General features: G+C 39.3%; 2 protein-coding genes across 3 annotated transcripts in view; both read right to left on the bottom strand.

Annotated features, from left to right (window-relative positions):
* nectin3a (nectin cell adhesion molecule 3a) overlaps positions 1-5,327 on the bottom strand; it is a 34,021-nt gene extending 28,694 nt beyond the window's left edge. Inside the window, exon 1 of one of the 2 annotated variants that reach the window (XM_005937524.3) lies at positions 5,089-5,327. In XM_005937524.3, coding sequence (XP_005937586.1) covers positions 5,089-5,176 — 88 coding nt within the window. In that variant the 5' untranslated portion in view covers positions 5,177-5,327. The remainder of the gene's footprint in view (positions 1-5,088) is intronic. The other variant, XM_005937523.3, reaches the window with a different exon arrangement.
* Positions 5,328-9,950: 4,623 nt separating this feature from the next.
* On the bottom strand, positions 9,951-14,169 carry diabloa (diablo, IAP-binding mitochondrial protein a). The gene is made up of 6 exons (XM_005937526.1): positions 14,078-14,169; positions 13,539-13,671; positions 13,313-13,435; positions 11,003-11,113; positions 10,755-10,851; positions 9,951-10,424 (listed from the first exon to the last, which is right to left on the bottom strand). Exons 1-6 carry the CDS (start codon positions 14,119-14,121, stop codon positions 10,219-10,221), a joined length of 714 nt encoding a protein of 237 aa, XP_005937588.1. The 5' UTR covers positions 14,122-14,169; the 3' UTR covers positions 9,951-10,218.
* Between the last annotated feature and the right edge of the window lie 1,030 nt (positions 14,170-15,199).

The raw sequence follows: 15,199 nt of genomic DNA, 5'->3' as shown, positions 1-15,199 counted from the left end.
GCTTTCACTAAAGGACCACCAGGAAGCTGCTTCCAATACACAGCCTCTGACAGTCAGTCACATCTGTCATGGAAGAGGAAGCAAAGGGTGGAGTCAACAGGAGCCAGTGACCACAGACTGCTCCCTGAACTCCCCACACAGCCTACACACCAGCCTACACAACAAAGCCACACACTCATCTGCTGATGGCCTTCCTTCAAAAAGAAAACCCTGTGTGCATTTAATGTGATTAGGGGTGTTCAGTCAGCTGCTTCTCAACTGAGATCAAATAAGGAGGCTCAGATGGATGTGACAGCTGTGACCCACACATGTGAATCCAAATGCTAAAATGCTCTTTCAAAGCCATTTTTCTTGCTCATAATTCTGATAACAAATAACAACTGTGGATAATTAACATCAGCAATGAAGAGAAATGGTTGAATCTACTGACAAATAAATCAATAGGTCATGCTAAATTATCACTATCACTGTTTGGAAGAGACTAGCTGAAATATGCAGAAGCATCAAGTGAGTGGTGCAAAATTTATCATGACAAAGGGTGTTTTTTTTAAGCATTAGCTATGGATAGGCTGATTATTGGGGTCATTATTCTGTGTTTTTGCATGCTGATTTGTCACAATACAAAACTGCCTCTCTCTGTATGACTTTCTGTGATATAGGGTCCTACCCACATAATGTTCTGATTGTTTACATGCTATGGACAAAAGCCTATCACCACTGAGCACAGAGCAGAACACAGTCTGAAGCAGCTCCCGTAGTGGAGCTGTGGTTTGGACTGCATATCGCAGATATAGCTGACCTTGCAATAAATGCTGCAATTCTTTCTGCTGTACGACCACACAACCATGACAAGCATGCACAGTTTCCCAGATGCATTAATGATCAAATGCAATATTTTGCAGTGACATCCAATGAAGGCAAGGATAGCAGGCTTGCTATCAGGCCAGCTGGAGGGGTGAAAGTAAGACAATGCTGTCAAAACTGAAGAAAACCAAGACATATTGGGAATAGATAAGGAAAAAGGATCACAGTGGCGAAAGCTACACTAAAACAGCAAAAGGGCAAAGGGTTATGCTAGTGGTTAAGTTAGCAGGCAGCTTCAGACTACACTGAATATTCATCCATCAGTTTTCTACTGCTTATCCAATTTAGGGTAGCTGGAGCTTATCCCAGCTGCCACAGGGTGAGAGGAAGAGTACACCATGGACAAGTCACCAGTCTGTCGCAGGGCTAACACAGAGAGACAGGTAAACATCTGCAGTCGGTGTATCCGTATAGAAAGGCCTTGGCCAGATGGTGGATTTAAACCAAGGACCTTCTTGCTGTGAGGCAACAGTGCTAACCCCAATAGTGCATAAGGCTTAAACAGACACTAAAACACCATAACAGCTAATACTTAAAACATAAAAAAATAAGCATTAAAATAGCAGAATAAAAACATGACAACATGCTATTTTTAAAAATATATATTAAAATATTGGTTATCCTATAATTACTAATGTCTGTAATCAGTCCTGAAAAAGTTAAATCACTCGAGCCAAGGTATTAACGCTGTAATTGCTCAGAAAAGCCAGTAAGACTGGGATATAACTTTATATTAAGTTATCCAATCTCCTCCCCCAACAAAAGGGTCTTGACCTGATCTGCCCTATACCATGTGGTGGCAAAGCCACGGTTGTTTTAATTATATTCCTAATGACAAAGTAACTTTCTTGGCTACATCATGCTGTCAATTAATGAGTCCAGAATCATATTAAGCTTAAGGACCAAATCTGCTCAGTCGCTGCACTGCTTTTTCAAATCTATTTCTGAGTCTGTAATTTGGGGTGGCTCCATTACTACATTATTTATTTAGATTGTGAATCATGTGGCCCCAAGAGAAGGAACCACAAAACTATGGTCTTCAATTACAGTCCTCACAGCCAGTGGCCACGCCTTTTAACAAATCCCCTCCTCAAAAATCCTGTCCACACTCTACAGCGAAGTGAAGAAAACTAACTTCAAAAGTGTTTACATCACAATGTCCCCTAGGACCACATGGCTGCTAACAATGTTTTTACGAGTCAAAAACCTGTACACATTTTTATCCAAACACAAAACTGAAAAAAAAAAACCTAAAACTAAAAATGCTGGCTAGGTTATCGTATGTGTTCATGCTAAGAAAATCTGGCTGTAGAGGTACCATGTTGGACTGGAAAATCAACAAACACACTTGAACACGCCTTTGAGGCTAATCAGCTTAGATTGCAACATTGCATTGTTTATCGGTTTGCTGTGCTGATTTATGAACCAGTGTTTTGTGGGAACAGACACAAAAAGAAAGGCACGAAGAGGCTTCTTTAAAAACATTTGTTGAAAGCAACTGAAATGAAACTGACTGTAGCAGGAGGACAGGCGCAAAAGACAAGTGCTCAACCGATTAATCAGTTTACTATAAGAGCAGATATTATACAATTTAAGACAAGACATGGCTTCTCGGAGAGTTTTTGCTCAGTCTTCTAGGGTTTTAAAGCAAAAATATGTGCTCTTTAATTACAGATCTGACAAAACATGGCATCTCTGTACATCAGCTTAAGCTCTGGAAAACTGTAACACATATTGTTTGGATCAAGCATTTAAGCAAGAATATAATTAGAGATAAATCAATAGTAATTCTAAGTGTCTAGGCAAAAAGCACAGCTTTTAAAAGGCCATTAGTTACTGTTATATTGGGAGCCACACTTGTGCTGGGCAGCATCCTGAGCTTAATTTCATGCATGTTTGAATTTTGAAAATAATGGTGAACAGGCGAAATGCTCGCTCAGGTTTTCCAAGTGGTTTACATGCACTATATTGCCACTAGGAGCGCAGAAGAGTGTACTGAGATGATACCATATTAACTCAGTTCCAATCATACACAATATTAACAATCCACAACCTGTGGGGAAAAAAATCATGGTACGGAATAATTAATGATAAAACCACTTAAAGCATTAATAACAGTACATTTACATGACTAAAACAGAAAGGTGCCAAGAAATATCACAGTGTTGTGACATAAATCACAAAGTTTGACCTTGCATTAGTCTTATGAACATAGTCAAGTTAGAAACAAACAAATATTTGCCCTTAAAAGAGGGCAGAGACAAAATAAACACAATAGTTGGATCACGTATTTTGAGACCTTACTTGAATCACCTTGTTGCTGAATTGCGCTATATAAATAAACTTGCCTTGCCTTACTATGATTTCACTCGCTTTTCTCCGAGCTTTGTTCTTTATTTTTTGCCTCTATCGTAGAGTGAAGTGGATTTTTTTGTGTGTCACAAGTTGAGCAAACAGCTTCATCCCAACTCCTGTAGCGCAACGTTCTGTCAATTCGCCTCACTCTGTATGTAATCACACCGCATGAAAACTTCTGTTGGTATATGGTTTGAACACATCATAACAATGTGTCAACAGCTAGGGAAGTAAGGGTGGGCTTCCCTCATTACATTCAAGAACAGTGAAGCCATATGGGGGATGAAAAAAACAAGACTGGGGATGAACCCAAATGACTTGAGACCCAGAGAGGAGCTGGGTTTGTCGATTGTTGATTTTTCAATTGTAAAGAAATGAGACTCGCTTTGTGTCATGCTGTCTCTGTGCTGGACTTTCACTGGAGGCAAGTCTAAGGGAACTCTACTCGCACACAGCAAAAGGGAATCAGGTAGGGCAACGATATGAGGTTAGTCAAGGCTTTTTCAGACCCAGCTCTGCTGTGGAAATATTAATGCTAAGGAGCCAGTTTGACATCTAACCTAAAAGCAGAACAAGCAGTCTATTAAGGACCGAGTCTACTGAACACATGAGCACTACTGATAAGAGTCTAAGTGTGGTTTATTTATTATTTTGATTCTTTTTTTTCTTTTAAATGGTTTAAAAGAGAAGTGTTTTTTTTGTATAAACCTTACAGATGGCCATGAAAAGGTTAATGTAAACGCACATTTCCTGTAAAGAATAGTAATAATAATAGATCTATTGTGAACCATCCAGAATCTTAAAAAAATACCATCATGCAGTTGGTTTTTTTCCATACCGCCCAACACTATGTTACACATTACAATGAGCAATACAGTAAAAGTTGTTCTTTCGTGTATTGCTCTTGGATTCAGAAAAGAAAAGAACACTGGTGTATTTCTGGGTAGTATTTACTTAAGCATCCATCTGTGTTTGTGTCTGAGACACAGCAAAGCTCTCCAGCTGCTCTCCTCGGGACAGTGAGGGGGCTGGAAGGTGCTTCAGCTGGCATGCAGCCCAACTGCAGGTCAATACTTCTACAGACTCTGCGACTGCAGTGCATGCACTCAAATATGTCTTCATTTCCCCTGCCACCCCTTACCCCAAAGCTGAAGACTCTGCACTGACTCTCCTTCTGTCGTGTATCACATAACCTACAATCCATCTGTAACCAACCACTTGGCAAACTTTTCACAAAGGAGCCTCTTTTTTTTCCTAGCCATACGTGACACCCGGATTGTTCCATTTCTTGTCTATTTCTGTGCACCTCTAATCACTGCTTCTCCTCAGTTTGTAACCATGTGGGTGGGAGACAAACTAGCCGGTAAATCCCCCAAACGCCCTGAATGATGTTAGCCAAGTCATGATGTGACATATTGTAAGTAACCTCAGCTTGAAGGTCTGCCCATTATCACCATAACACCAATCAGTGCCGTGTCTGAGTTATGTCTCCTGGAATAAGCTGAAAATCTTAACACAGTTAGCTTGTGTGTAACAGTCGCTCCGATGTAAAGAAGTTAACTGATGTTAACGGAGTTGAATTCAAATGGGGGGAGGAGAGTGAGTTTTAGCTAACGGTCAACTGACGCAGCAGCTACTTTCCCATCAGTGTTAACGTAAAGATAACTGTCCACAGGCAACAACTAGCCTGCTTAAGCTTAGCTTAAATGCAGCAGGACGAGCCCACCACAAAACAACAAAAACTAGCCAGCCGGTTTGGGTAGTGGACTGTATCCGTGAGGACCCTCTCCGAGCAATCCTACTGCAACAACTTCTTTCAATGGCCTCAAAAGTATTATGGGAGGGATGATACAGAAACCGTTAACTCACCGGTAAGTCCGTATACAGTGAGGAGGGATATTAAAAGTCGCAGTCCGTTAGATGGCAAAGTCCTCCTGAGCGGTAATCTTTTCTCCATGATTCCTGTGTGTCTGTGCGCCTCGGCACTCCCGGATCCGTTCTCCTCGCTCCTCACTCGTCCCTGCTCTCTCTCTCTCTCTCTCTCTCTCTCTGGCTCGTGCTCCTGGGGAGCCTCTCTCCATAGCTACGGAACCGCGTGGGCTGTACCATTCTGCAAGTCAACAAAAAAAAAAAACAACACACACATGAAACTTAAGAACGCACGCGCGCTGACCCACTCGTCTCCGTGTGTATACACTTTTAGCGCAGTTCTGAAATGCTTGTCATTGAGCCGTTTGTCTTTTTGTTTGTTGGTTTTCTTGTGGGATTTTTTTTGGTACTTTATATACAGATTCGGGCAACATAAATATAGATAGCAGGGCTATCACGATCAGCACTCTAAATTATGTTTAATTGTTATTTTATTACGTTTAATTTCAGTTAGTTTCTCGTGTGGAGCCAGTTGTCGATGTTTGATTGTTAAGAAAAAAAATTTAAATTTATATATCAAATCCATTTAGTTATTTATTCTTATTTTCGCTCATTTCTTTGTCTTCTTCTTCTCATTGTTATTATTATTATTATTATTAGTAGTAGTAGTAGTAGTAGTAGTTGTTGTTGTTGTTGTTGTAGTAGTAGATTTTCTCTCATTATAATTTCATTGGTATATGTCAGGGGGCTTCAAAGCCTAGAGCAGATACTACAATGTAAGCACTGACTCTTAGTAGACAACCCAGTCTTAAGAAAAAAAAAATCTATCGTGGCTTGCTTGTATTGATTGTGTTGGGAAAACTTGCCCCAAACTGACGTTTCAGATAGCTTTGAGCTTTTTTAGATGTCACAGTATAGTTCAAGTATGCAATAGGCTAACTGCCAAACTGAAGTGACTTTATCCAGTCATAAAATAGACGACTTAGTCTAGTTTTACAGCAAAGAAAGGATGCTTTCAGAAATAAGTGATTCTTGTTTTTAATTTATTTTAAAAAGCGGCTAAAAGTAGAACTTTTTGGTATAAGCACTCTTTATCTTTTAAACAGTGTCAGTTCTTCCTGTCAAAGAAAATGAGGTTGTCTAAACATCTTGGATAACTTGCCATAGTGCTTCAGTGGATTTAGGCTGTCTTGGTATCGTCTGCCTGTTCACGCAATCCCAGACTGACTGCATGATTTGAAATCGGGTCTCCATGGGGCCATATAAACCATCTGTTGCTGTATGTTTGGGCTGTAAAATATGGGACCGATCAAAAACCTCCCGGGTGATGAAAAAAAAGTAGAAACATCTAAACTGCTTAATTATTTTCACATGAAATATTACAACCTTAGCAATAGCAGTCATTGTTGTTGTTATTGTAGGGACAGCAGGATTAGCAAGAGGGAGTCGAAAACATTTTCATACGCAAGATTGATGAAATAGTACTACATTTATTAAGAGGCACAGTTTCATAAGACTGCCTTGATACAGCTGAAAGGACTTTTGCAGTTAGAAAGGATCAAATTTTGACTATGACTAGGCTCAAAAAAGATATTGATTTCACCCCTAAGTTAATATAAACCTATCTGATAAGGATCATAAACAGTTTTATAAGAAAGAAGTACTAAAACCTCACATATAATGAAGTTTTGTTTGTTTATTTGTTTGTTTTTTTCTTCTTCTTTTTTGTGGAACGAGTGAGGAATTTCCTTGTTTTAAGGTCTCACTTGTGCAAACAGACATTAAATGTGAACAGAACTATTTATAGCACAAATAACCATTTGCTTTTTAATCATGATTATCGTCTTCAGTGCAGCAACTGAACAGGCAAAGGTTCATCAAGTTGCTTAAGAATATACTAAAGATGCTTTTAGTGGGTTCACGGGTTTTGTGGGGATTAAAAACAGCAACCTACTGGTTACCCTTCAGTCCCTCTAATGACCAAACCCAATCTATTTTACATCACATTTTCATAAGCAGGTGTTGAGGAGATTGTAAGATGATATAAGTGCTGCTTTCACTTTAGCAAGTCCAGTCAATCACTTTATGCCCCTTCCAACCTCCTTAATTACAGTAAAATACACAAAATACGCATCATGAGCCATTCTGCCTCAGTCCTTTAGCACGTGAAAAAGGAAACTGACAATAACCCCTACACACACCAGAAATGCTAACATTGCTGTACCATTAACCAAGCCTCAGTGCACCCAGTGCACACAAAGGTTTTGTTTTTTTTAAATCAGCTTATTAATGTTAACTCAGTCACAGATATGCTGAACTATCGTAAAACTGTAGTGGAAACAAGGAAGTGAATGTGAAAGTTAATATAAACCCCAGGAGATCAGTCACTGAAGGACAAAGCAATCACATGCAGGTACAGTGCTGGGGGGAAAAAAAGTGTGCACTCATCAGCGTGAATGCAGACACACTTCGACTACTCTGTCCTAAAACAAAGTGGTAATGAAACACTCTTGCATTGTTCTTTTCTTTGAGATAATTACAGCTTTTACACATTCAGGAATCCGACGCTGTGTGCAGCACTGTGTTATTATCACGCACTGAAGCTTGAGCTGATAAACTTGCTCGCTCAGCAATTTTAGGCGAACATCATATTTATTCACTGAAGATAAGCAAAAATGCTTGTTTCGATGTGCCTCCCTCGCGTTGAGCCACCAGTTTCATTCTGCAGTGATGTCTTTATAGACTCTATTAGCTCCGAGTCCTCATCAGGGCAATGTGAACTCTGCAGGGAACCTCCATCTCCTGCAGAACTGAACTCACTCCCTCTCAGTGCTATAGCTCAGCTTTACAGTGATTAAAGCATGACCCGGGATGTGTCACCACACTGTACCCCCTACCTTCATACCCTCTGGTGGTTTATTTATATCCTCAAAGAGCTATAAATCCCCAGGTGAAAGTGATGGCCTTTTCAGTAATCAATCTCCCCTCCTGGGGCACTTTGCATTGAAACGATAGAGTTAGTGCAGCAGGCAACCTCTTGTCTTTATGAGATGATAATTCACATCTTATTTTCGATTATCCAACTCTTAATGTGTTAATTATATCAACAATTTGGGCAAAAACTGCTTCAGCAAGGCTTATTCCACACCACTGGCATAAATGCATACTGCTGCATAAATACTTAAACCCCCCTCAGTAGCACTAAATAGTTTATGAGCATTTATGGCCCATGACCTTTGTAATTGTGGTTACCTCATTGAGGTTTTATGCAGCAAAAATACTTTTCACTAAGTGTTATTACATTTTCTTCCAGGCAAGCAATGCTGCACTGGCACCACCTCCCCTGTGACCAGTGGCTGCACATCCACACAGGCTGTCTGGGAAATTTGGTTTTACAGTCTGTGAAAACAGCCTTTGTTAAACACAACATTCCTTACTAGTCGCACTGGTCAGCTGGCCCTTGCACACCTCAAAACCTCCCACCCATTCCTCCCCCATTGTAGCCACACTTTCAGTCCAATCTCCTGCCAAGGTTTGACCATCTACAACGAGAAAAGGTCACCTCACTGCTGACGCTACACACTTGTGCTTGCACCTCCACACAGGTCTTTCCCATAATGAGCTCTGTATGAAATGACCTCTGTAGTACACACCGACCTTAAGAAAGTGCATGTGAAATTAAGATAGAGTACCTGTTACAGAGGACATACTATGGATAAGGCCGGTAACTGTGCACATCTTTAAAACGTTATTTAAAATTCCTCAGTATTCAATCAACTCTTAAGAGATGCATAAAAGTAACAACTGAAGAAATAAATTACAGTGTTTGGAATTCAAACTAATTAAAATTCATACAGAGTCTCACTGTACTTTATGTGCAGACACCAGTTCAGGGACAAAATGCCATATGTAAATGTAGGTATGCAGTACAATCTGGGGCTCCTGTTTAATCACAACTATTAATTCAAAACAAATCAATACCGGCTGCATGTGCTGGAGTAAAATATGAGTTGCATTTTGCATATATAAAATACATGTGGCATGATATGAAAATGTAAATGCAATGCATCCCACTGAAGCAGAGGGCAAAGATGTGTAGTGGAGTGGACTTAGATCGCCATCTGCTGGAATAAGCATAAATAAACTAAGAAAAATTTCTCTGCTTCATCACATTTTTCACTTTCCTGGGAACAAAGACATTATATCCAATTATGAATAACTCTTGTTTTCCATGTTTTAAATTTTTCCTTAAAGCATCATAATTCATACATTTTTAATGTTTTTCCAGAGGTTGAGTCTTCACTTTTTTCCTGTTCAGTGGCGGTGTGGAAAGACTGCTGCTGTGGATGAAGTGACGACAGGAAAGCAAAGGAGGGGTTTTGAAACCTGCCTAAAAGCTCTATTGAACTCAATCAGGACATGGGTAATTAGCAGTGAAGGTAAAGCTGCTGAGTGAAAACAAGAGATACAAATAACAAGCAAGCTAACGCCGTTTTTAAAAGACTTCTTCAGAGGGACATACGGGTGGGAATCTGTAGACATTTCAACTGCAACAACAAAACAAAACATGCAAGAATTATTGTAATGCGCAAAGAAGGTGCTTGACAGTCAGTCATCTGGGCAAACTTACTGTGTTTACAAAGTGTCTTCTGGTCATTTTAGAAAACAGAACATTTTCACAATGACCATAGGGGATATTTTGTTCGCATAGTTGGCACTCGTGCATCTCATTTGAAACACTAACAATTGAGTTTGGCAACAATGTAAAGTGGACACACGGTCTCCTGTCCAATTTTAGCAGAAATTAAAAACGCATTTTCTGTGGATCAACACCATAACAACAACACGAAAAACAGTTTGCATTTTGTTTACACAGGATGTTTGTATTTATTGCAATAAATCTTGACATAATACAAATGATTTGTGTTCGTTCACTGTTGGTAACCCAAAAAAAAAAACCCCATTAAAGAAACACTCATCCAAGAAGCTCTGAATTATAGATACCCTTTTGTTGATGTTGTTGATGTAAGCACATCAGTTTGACCAAACCAAATATATTACACATCATAAAAGAAGACAGTGTTAGAATAATGAGAAGTTATTGTTTTCTGATACTCGTGGCTGTTTGTTTCAGTCCTCTCTTAGATAAGCCTCAGGCACCTCTTCCTCCTCATTATTCTCTAAGGAGGCGGCATACTGTGCCATCCTTTGAACCTCCATTACTTTAGTCTCGGCTAACTTCTTATCTGCATCTAGTGAGAGTTTTCGTGCCTCCTCCACTTGCGCCTGGGCCAACTGAATGTTCGTCCTTGCAGTTACAGACGCATGCTCAGCCCCTGAAAAAAAACAAATGCAAACAGTGTTCAAAGACTCACACAACAACCCTGTCCAGTTCAGACATTAGCTAAAGTCATTAGGCAGCCTTCCTTGTCCATCATCTCCATTCTGTTTAAATGCAAAAACCTGTCCGTCTGCAGAGTGACAGCAAATGATCCATACACCGATCAAGGTGCAACACTGTCAGCACCTGAATAGAAACCACCACAAATGGCAATGTAGAAAGCTTCAAAAAGATGAACCCTAGGAGAACTTGCCTCAACACTACAACCTGACTGTTGTACCACACAGGCCAAATAGCTCATGTTTTTTTTTTAAAAACAACACACCTGATGTGTATGCGGCCTCAGCTGCTGCTTCACAGAGCTTCATTGCAGTGAACCAGGTTGACTCGAAATGCTTGCAGTCTTCCTGTCTGTCATTAACCTGTCAGGACAAAATCAGAATAAGACCCAAACAGATCTACAGCAACCTGTTTGTAAATCTGTGGTTACATTTACAAAGAATGACGAAAAAAACCCAAAACGAGATGTTTTTCTTTAAATACTTCTAACCGAAGAGAGCAATGAAGACTGACCTTTGCACGCTGGCCAATGATCACATGCCAGACTGAATCCTCCTCTGCTGGGGTCAGTTTTCCCAGTGAATCCAGATATCGTTTTTGTAGGGCAATGAGTGTGTGCACAGCCTGGAATAAGGACAAGGAGCTTATTAAAGAACAACTTAGTAGTACTTTGGAAACAGTAGGAACACTTCAGGGGTCACCACAGCAGAACATCTATCCCCACTTCACCTTATCCTTTACATTATCTTAAGTCACACCAACAATTTCCCTGTCTTTTTCTTCACTTCATCCCTAAACAGCTCCATAGTCACCATTTACTGTTGTCCATTTCTCCACTGCACATGTTCAAACAAATTAAACTTTATTTTAATGGTTTTAACTGCAAGATTAAACAGTTGCTAGATTTATGATGCAATCTGAGAGCATGAAAGTGTTGGAACAAAGTGATATTTGGAGGCATTTTCACATGCAGTTTAATGTGTTGCACTGAGCAGGATAAGCACTGCAGTCTGCAAACTCATGATTTTATAAACCTTTATTTATCAAGCTTGATGTGTACTCACTGGGAATGGGAAACTTGATACTGGCCTTACATGATATTCTGTACACTGGTCTGAAACATGGTTCAAAATAGCCAGACAATTGTTCCAGACATGACACATGATCCACAGGTCGTTTACTGACATTGATTTACAGGGACACTGTGTTGTTTTTATAATAAATAAAAACAAGTGTGCTGTGTGAACAATTTTTTCATGGGGATGTGACAAAAAAGAAACTAACTCCCCCAAAATGCTGAAAAACTAATTTTTGAAAGAACATTTTTTTTGTTACACATGACAAATTTAGACATTGTTACTTGTTTTTCTCTCACTGAACTGTACTAAGCAACTGAAACAGCCTCGGTTATGTTAACGAAAATAGTATTTGCTGAAACACACAGCTCATAACAGTCACAGCATGCTGTTTTTATAACAGTTTTTCTTGATATGTTTTGAGGATTTCGTGAACATGTGTATTGATCATAGTTACTGATAGTCTACTAATTCTTATTTAGAACTGTGCAATGCTTGGTGATAGGTATAGTTGCCAGTGGGTGTCATCAGTAGTAATAATCTTTACAAGGCGTTAGACTGAGGAGTCTGTGGACCAGGTGTTTATATACTGAATTATGTGATTGTCTGCTTTGCTGATGACAGAGTGATGATGTTACTGCTTTGAGCAAGGCATGATCGGGCTACTGTTTCCCACAGACAGGAAAGGCATTCAGTCGGAAAAAGAACAAGCAGCTACTCTGGCTACTGCCTTTTCACAGGGGCTCATCACAGCAGGTAGGCAGGTAGTGATTTGGCTGAATTTTATGCCGGATCTCCCTCCTCTCACAAGCCCAAAGGGGAATTCCTCAAATGGAATTGAACCAGCATCCTTTAATCAGCTAAATCAAATGTGTTATACTAAGTACTACATTATGGAGCCACAAACTGAATTATGTTTAATTAATGCAAAATCAAGGAGCACACACAAGAAACCAAATAAATAAACATTAGCAAAAACACAATATAATGCCTCCAAACCCCTACGATCACAGTATAATCTTTAGGTGATGGGCCAGAACGTTCTGATCTATGGAGCCCACACCACCCTGCAGAACACAGGATCCAAAGGATCTGCTGCCAAGATTTGAGCATGGGCACAGAGCGACCATGTCATAACAGGTGAAAACTGTTTGGGCAGGTACTACTCAACTTTGTGGCTGATCAGTATATACTTTAGTAGAAAAATGTAGTACTAGTTTTCACATAACCTGTTCAATGTTCTCCCATCAGGCAAAAGATACAAGAGTAATAGTAGCAGAATATCAGACTTCAGGAGTACTACCTACCCCCAAGCTTAAATACGCACTGAACCTTTTATTAATTCAGTTTATTTACATCCAGCTGTGATGATATAATCGGAACGTATTATGCACTGAAATTTATACTATTATCTTTATTATAATAACACAAAAAATTATAATAATTAAAAGTTATATATTAAGCTGTATATTAAATGATCCTCTTGCACTGTGGACTGTTGTTCCACTAAAGCCATTTTAAAGAAAACTGATCCAGTGGAGTTTTTTATGGGGTGATCTATAGCATGAACTTGTATTTTTATACCATGTTGTGCAGAGTTGTGTGTTGTTGGATGTTTCTTGCAGTATATGTGAGCCCATCGAGATAAATTCCCATCAACTGTGATGGTAAAAATGCTACAATAAACATGAACTTGGACTAGATTTTACTAATTGGACAGAAAGTTTCCCATAAGAGCCAGACTTACTTTGGCGTACTCTGTGATGGCATCTATTAGTGCTAGACTGGTCTGAGAGAGAAAAGTGCTTGAGCTGTCGGTCGCCAGAGAGGCTGCTCTTTTGATTAGGGAGTCATGAGAAAGGGGTTCAACCTGCAGCAAAGACACAGAACATAAACATGTAAAGTAGGTCAGGTAGCGGATATATACTGCTGTGAAGTTTGTAACAACTGCTGGGGCAGGGAGGCCGACTCACCTGTTTGAAAGGTACAGCACACAGCCCACCGCCCACAGCTAACGACGCTACACCTGTGTATAGAATATTTCTCCATTTTCCCAGTTTACTAACTGCAGGCTTTCTGCTGCTCAACAGGACACTACCGGAACTCCTGATAAAACAAAAACAAAAAAATACTTTCAGTTTCAGGCTGCGAATTCCAGTGAAATCCATGACGTTTTTACCGGTCGATCAGGTACCAAAGCTCAAAAAGCCCAACGAGGGAAAAACAAACAAACAAAAACCAAATAAAACATTAAAACAAAAGTGAAGCTGGTTTACAAATGAATGTAATTTTGAACATTTTTATTGAGTCACAAAAACAACGCTCATTTAAGCGTAGCTGAGTTATGACTTTAAGACTCATAACTTCCCGTTGCCATTGTTAACCGCGATATCAAACAAAAAAATCATTTTCCTACACTAAAGGATTTTCTTTTCAAAAGTCAGTTCAGCCTAGGATAAATCGACCTGATGACAAAATCAGTACGTATGTTTATTCAACCTTAATGCCTTACCTGACGAAACGGAGATACACTGCTCCCTTCCTAAGCGCGGCCATATTGATCGGCCGTAATTACAACACATCGAGCAAAGGGCTCCAACGGAAGCCGAGGAGGGACATACAATACAGGATGCATTTCTATATTCATTTAACCTTTTCTAACGCTGTTCTTTTTAAATGACATCTAATAAAACGGAAAACATTTTCTATCAGTATAATGACTAGACTACTTACTGCAGTGAGAATACAAATCATTTCTGTACTCACTCATGAGAACTATGCCAGCAGGATCCAAACTACAAGGGTGCAACAAAGCACTGGGAGCATATTTATGCATTTTTTAAATTTATATCTTTATTATCTTACACTTTGCATAACATTAGGCTGTTATTGCATTGGGGTTGCCACAGTATAAAAACTAATAATAAAAATGAATACATGATGATGAAGATATGATGTTAGGATGTATGACTGTTGGATATGGAAATTCTTCAGTAAAATCAAAAAATACAAAGAGACTTGTTCTTCTAGGAGTTTAATATATACAACACTCATGACGTTTACTCTTGATATTACTCTTGACTTCCTTAGACGCAGGTATCCATGGAAATATCATATTCCTATGTGTCAAGTGCTCCAAATATCCAGTTCTGTATGATCAGGTCTGCTTAAACCCTGTCCCTGCCCTTTTATAGATTTTGATTTAAAGAAGAAAAGAAAAGAAAATATCTTTGTTCTATTGAAAGGCCTTTCTATTGAAAGACTGATTCTTTACACCCCCCCCATGTTTAAACCCTGAAACAGTGTATTACTGCTTTCTGATTTCTGACTACATGGTATTAATGGCTGCTGCTAATACTGAAATTGGAGTGTTCACCCATGATATTTCTGTGTAACTGTCAAAGCTTTCATATTAATTTCTACAAGGGCTGAATGTGCCTTGTGTTGGACAATCTTGTAATCTTCATCTAACAATGAAGTGAAAGCTCTGCAAAATACACACAAGGTCGCCCCCCTGTGGTTAAAGAGCTACATGCACTGTTTGTATATCTATCTATCTATCTATCTATCTATCTATCTATCTATCTATCTATCTATCTATCTATCTATCTATCTATCTATCTATCTATCTATC

The sequence above is a fragment of the Haplochromis burtoni genome, unplaced genomic scaffold, assembly GCF_018398535.1.
Source record: "Haplochromis burtoni strain Fernald_Lab_line unplaced genomic scaffold, NCSU_Asbu1 Contig_234, whole genome shotgun sequence".
In the NCBI taxonomy this organism is placed as follows: domain Eukaryota; kingdom Metazoa; phylum Chordata; class Actinopteri; order Cichliformes; family Cichlidae; genus Haplochromis; species Haplochromis burtoni.
The sequence above is the reverse complement of the archived record's forward strand: the minus strand, read 5'-3'. Positions and strand labels throughout refer to the sequence as shown.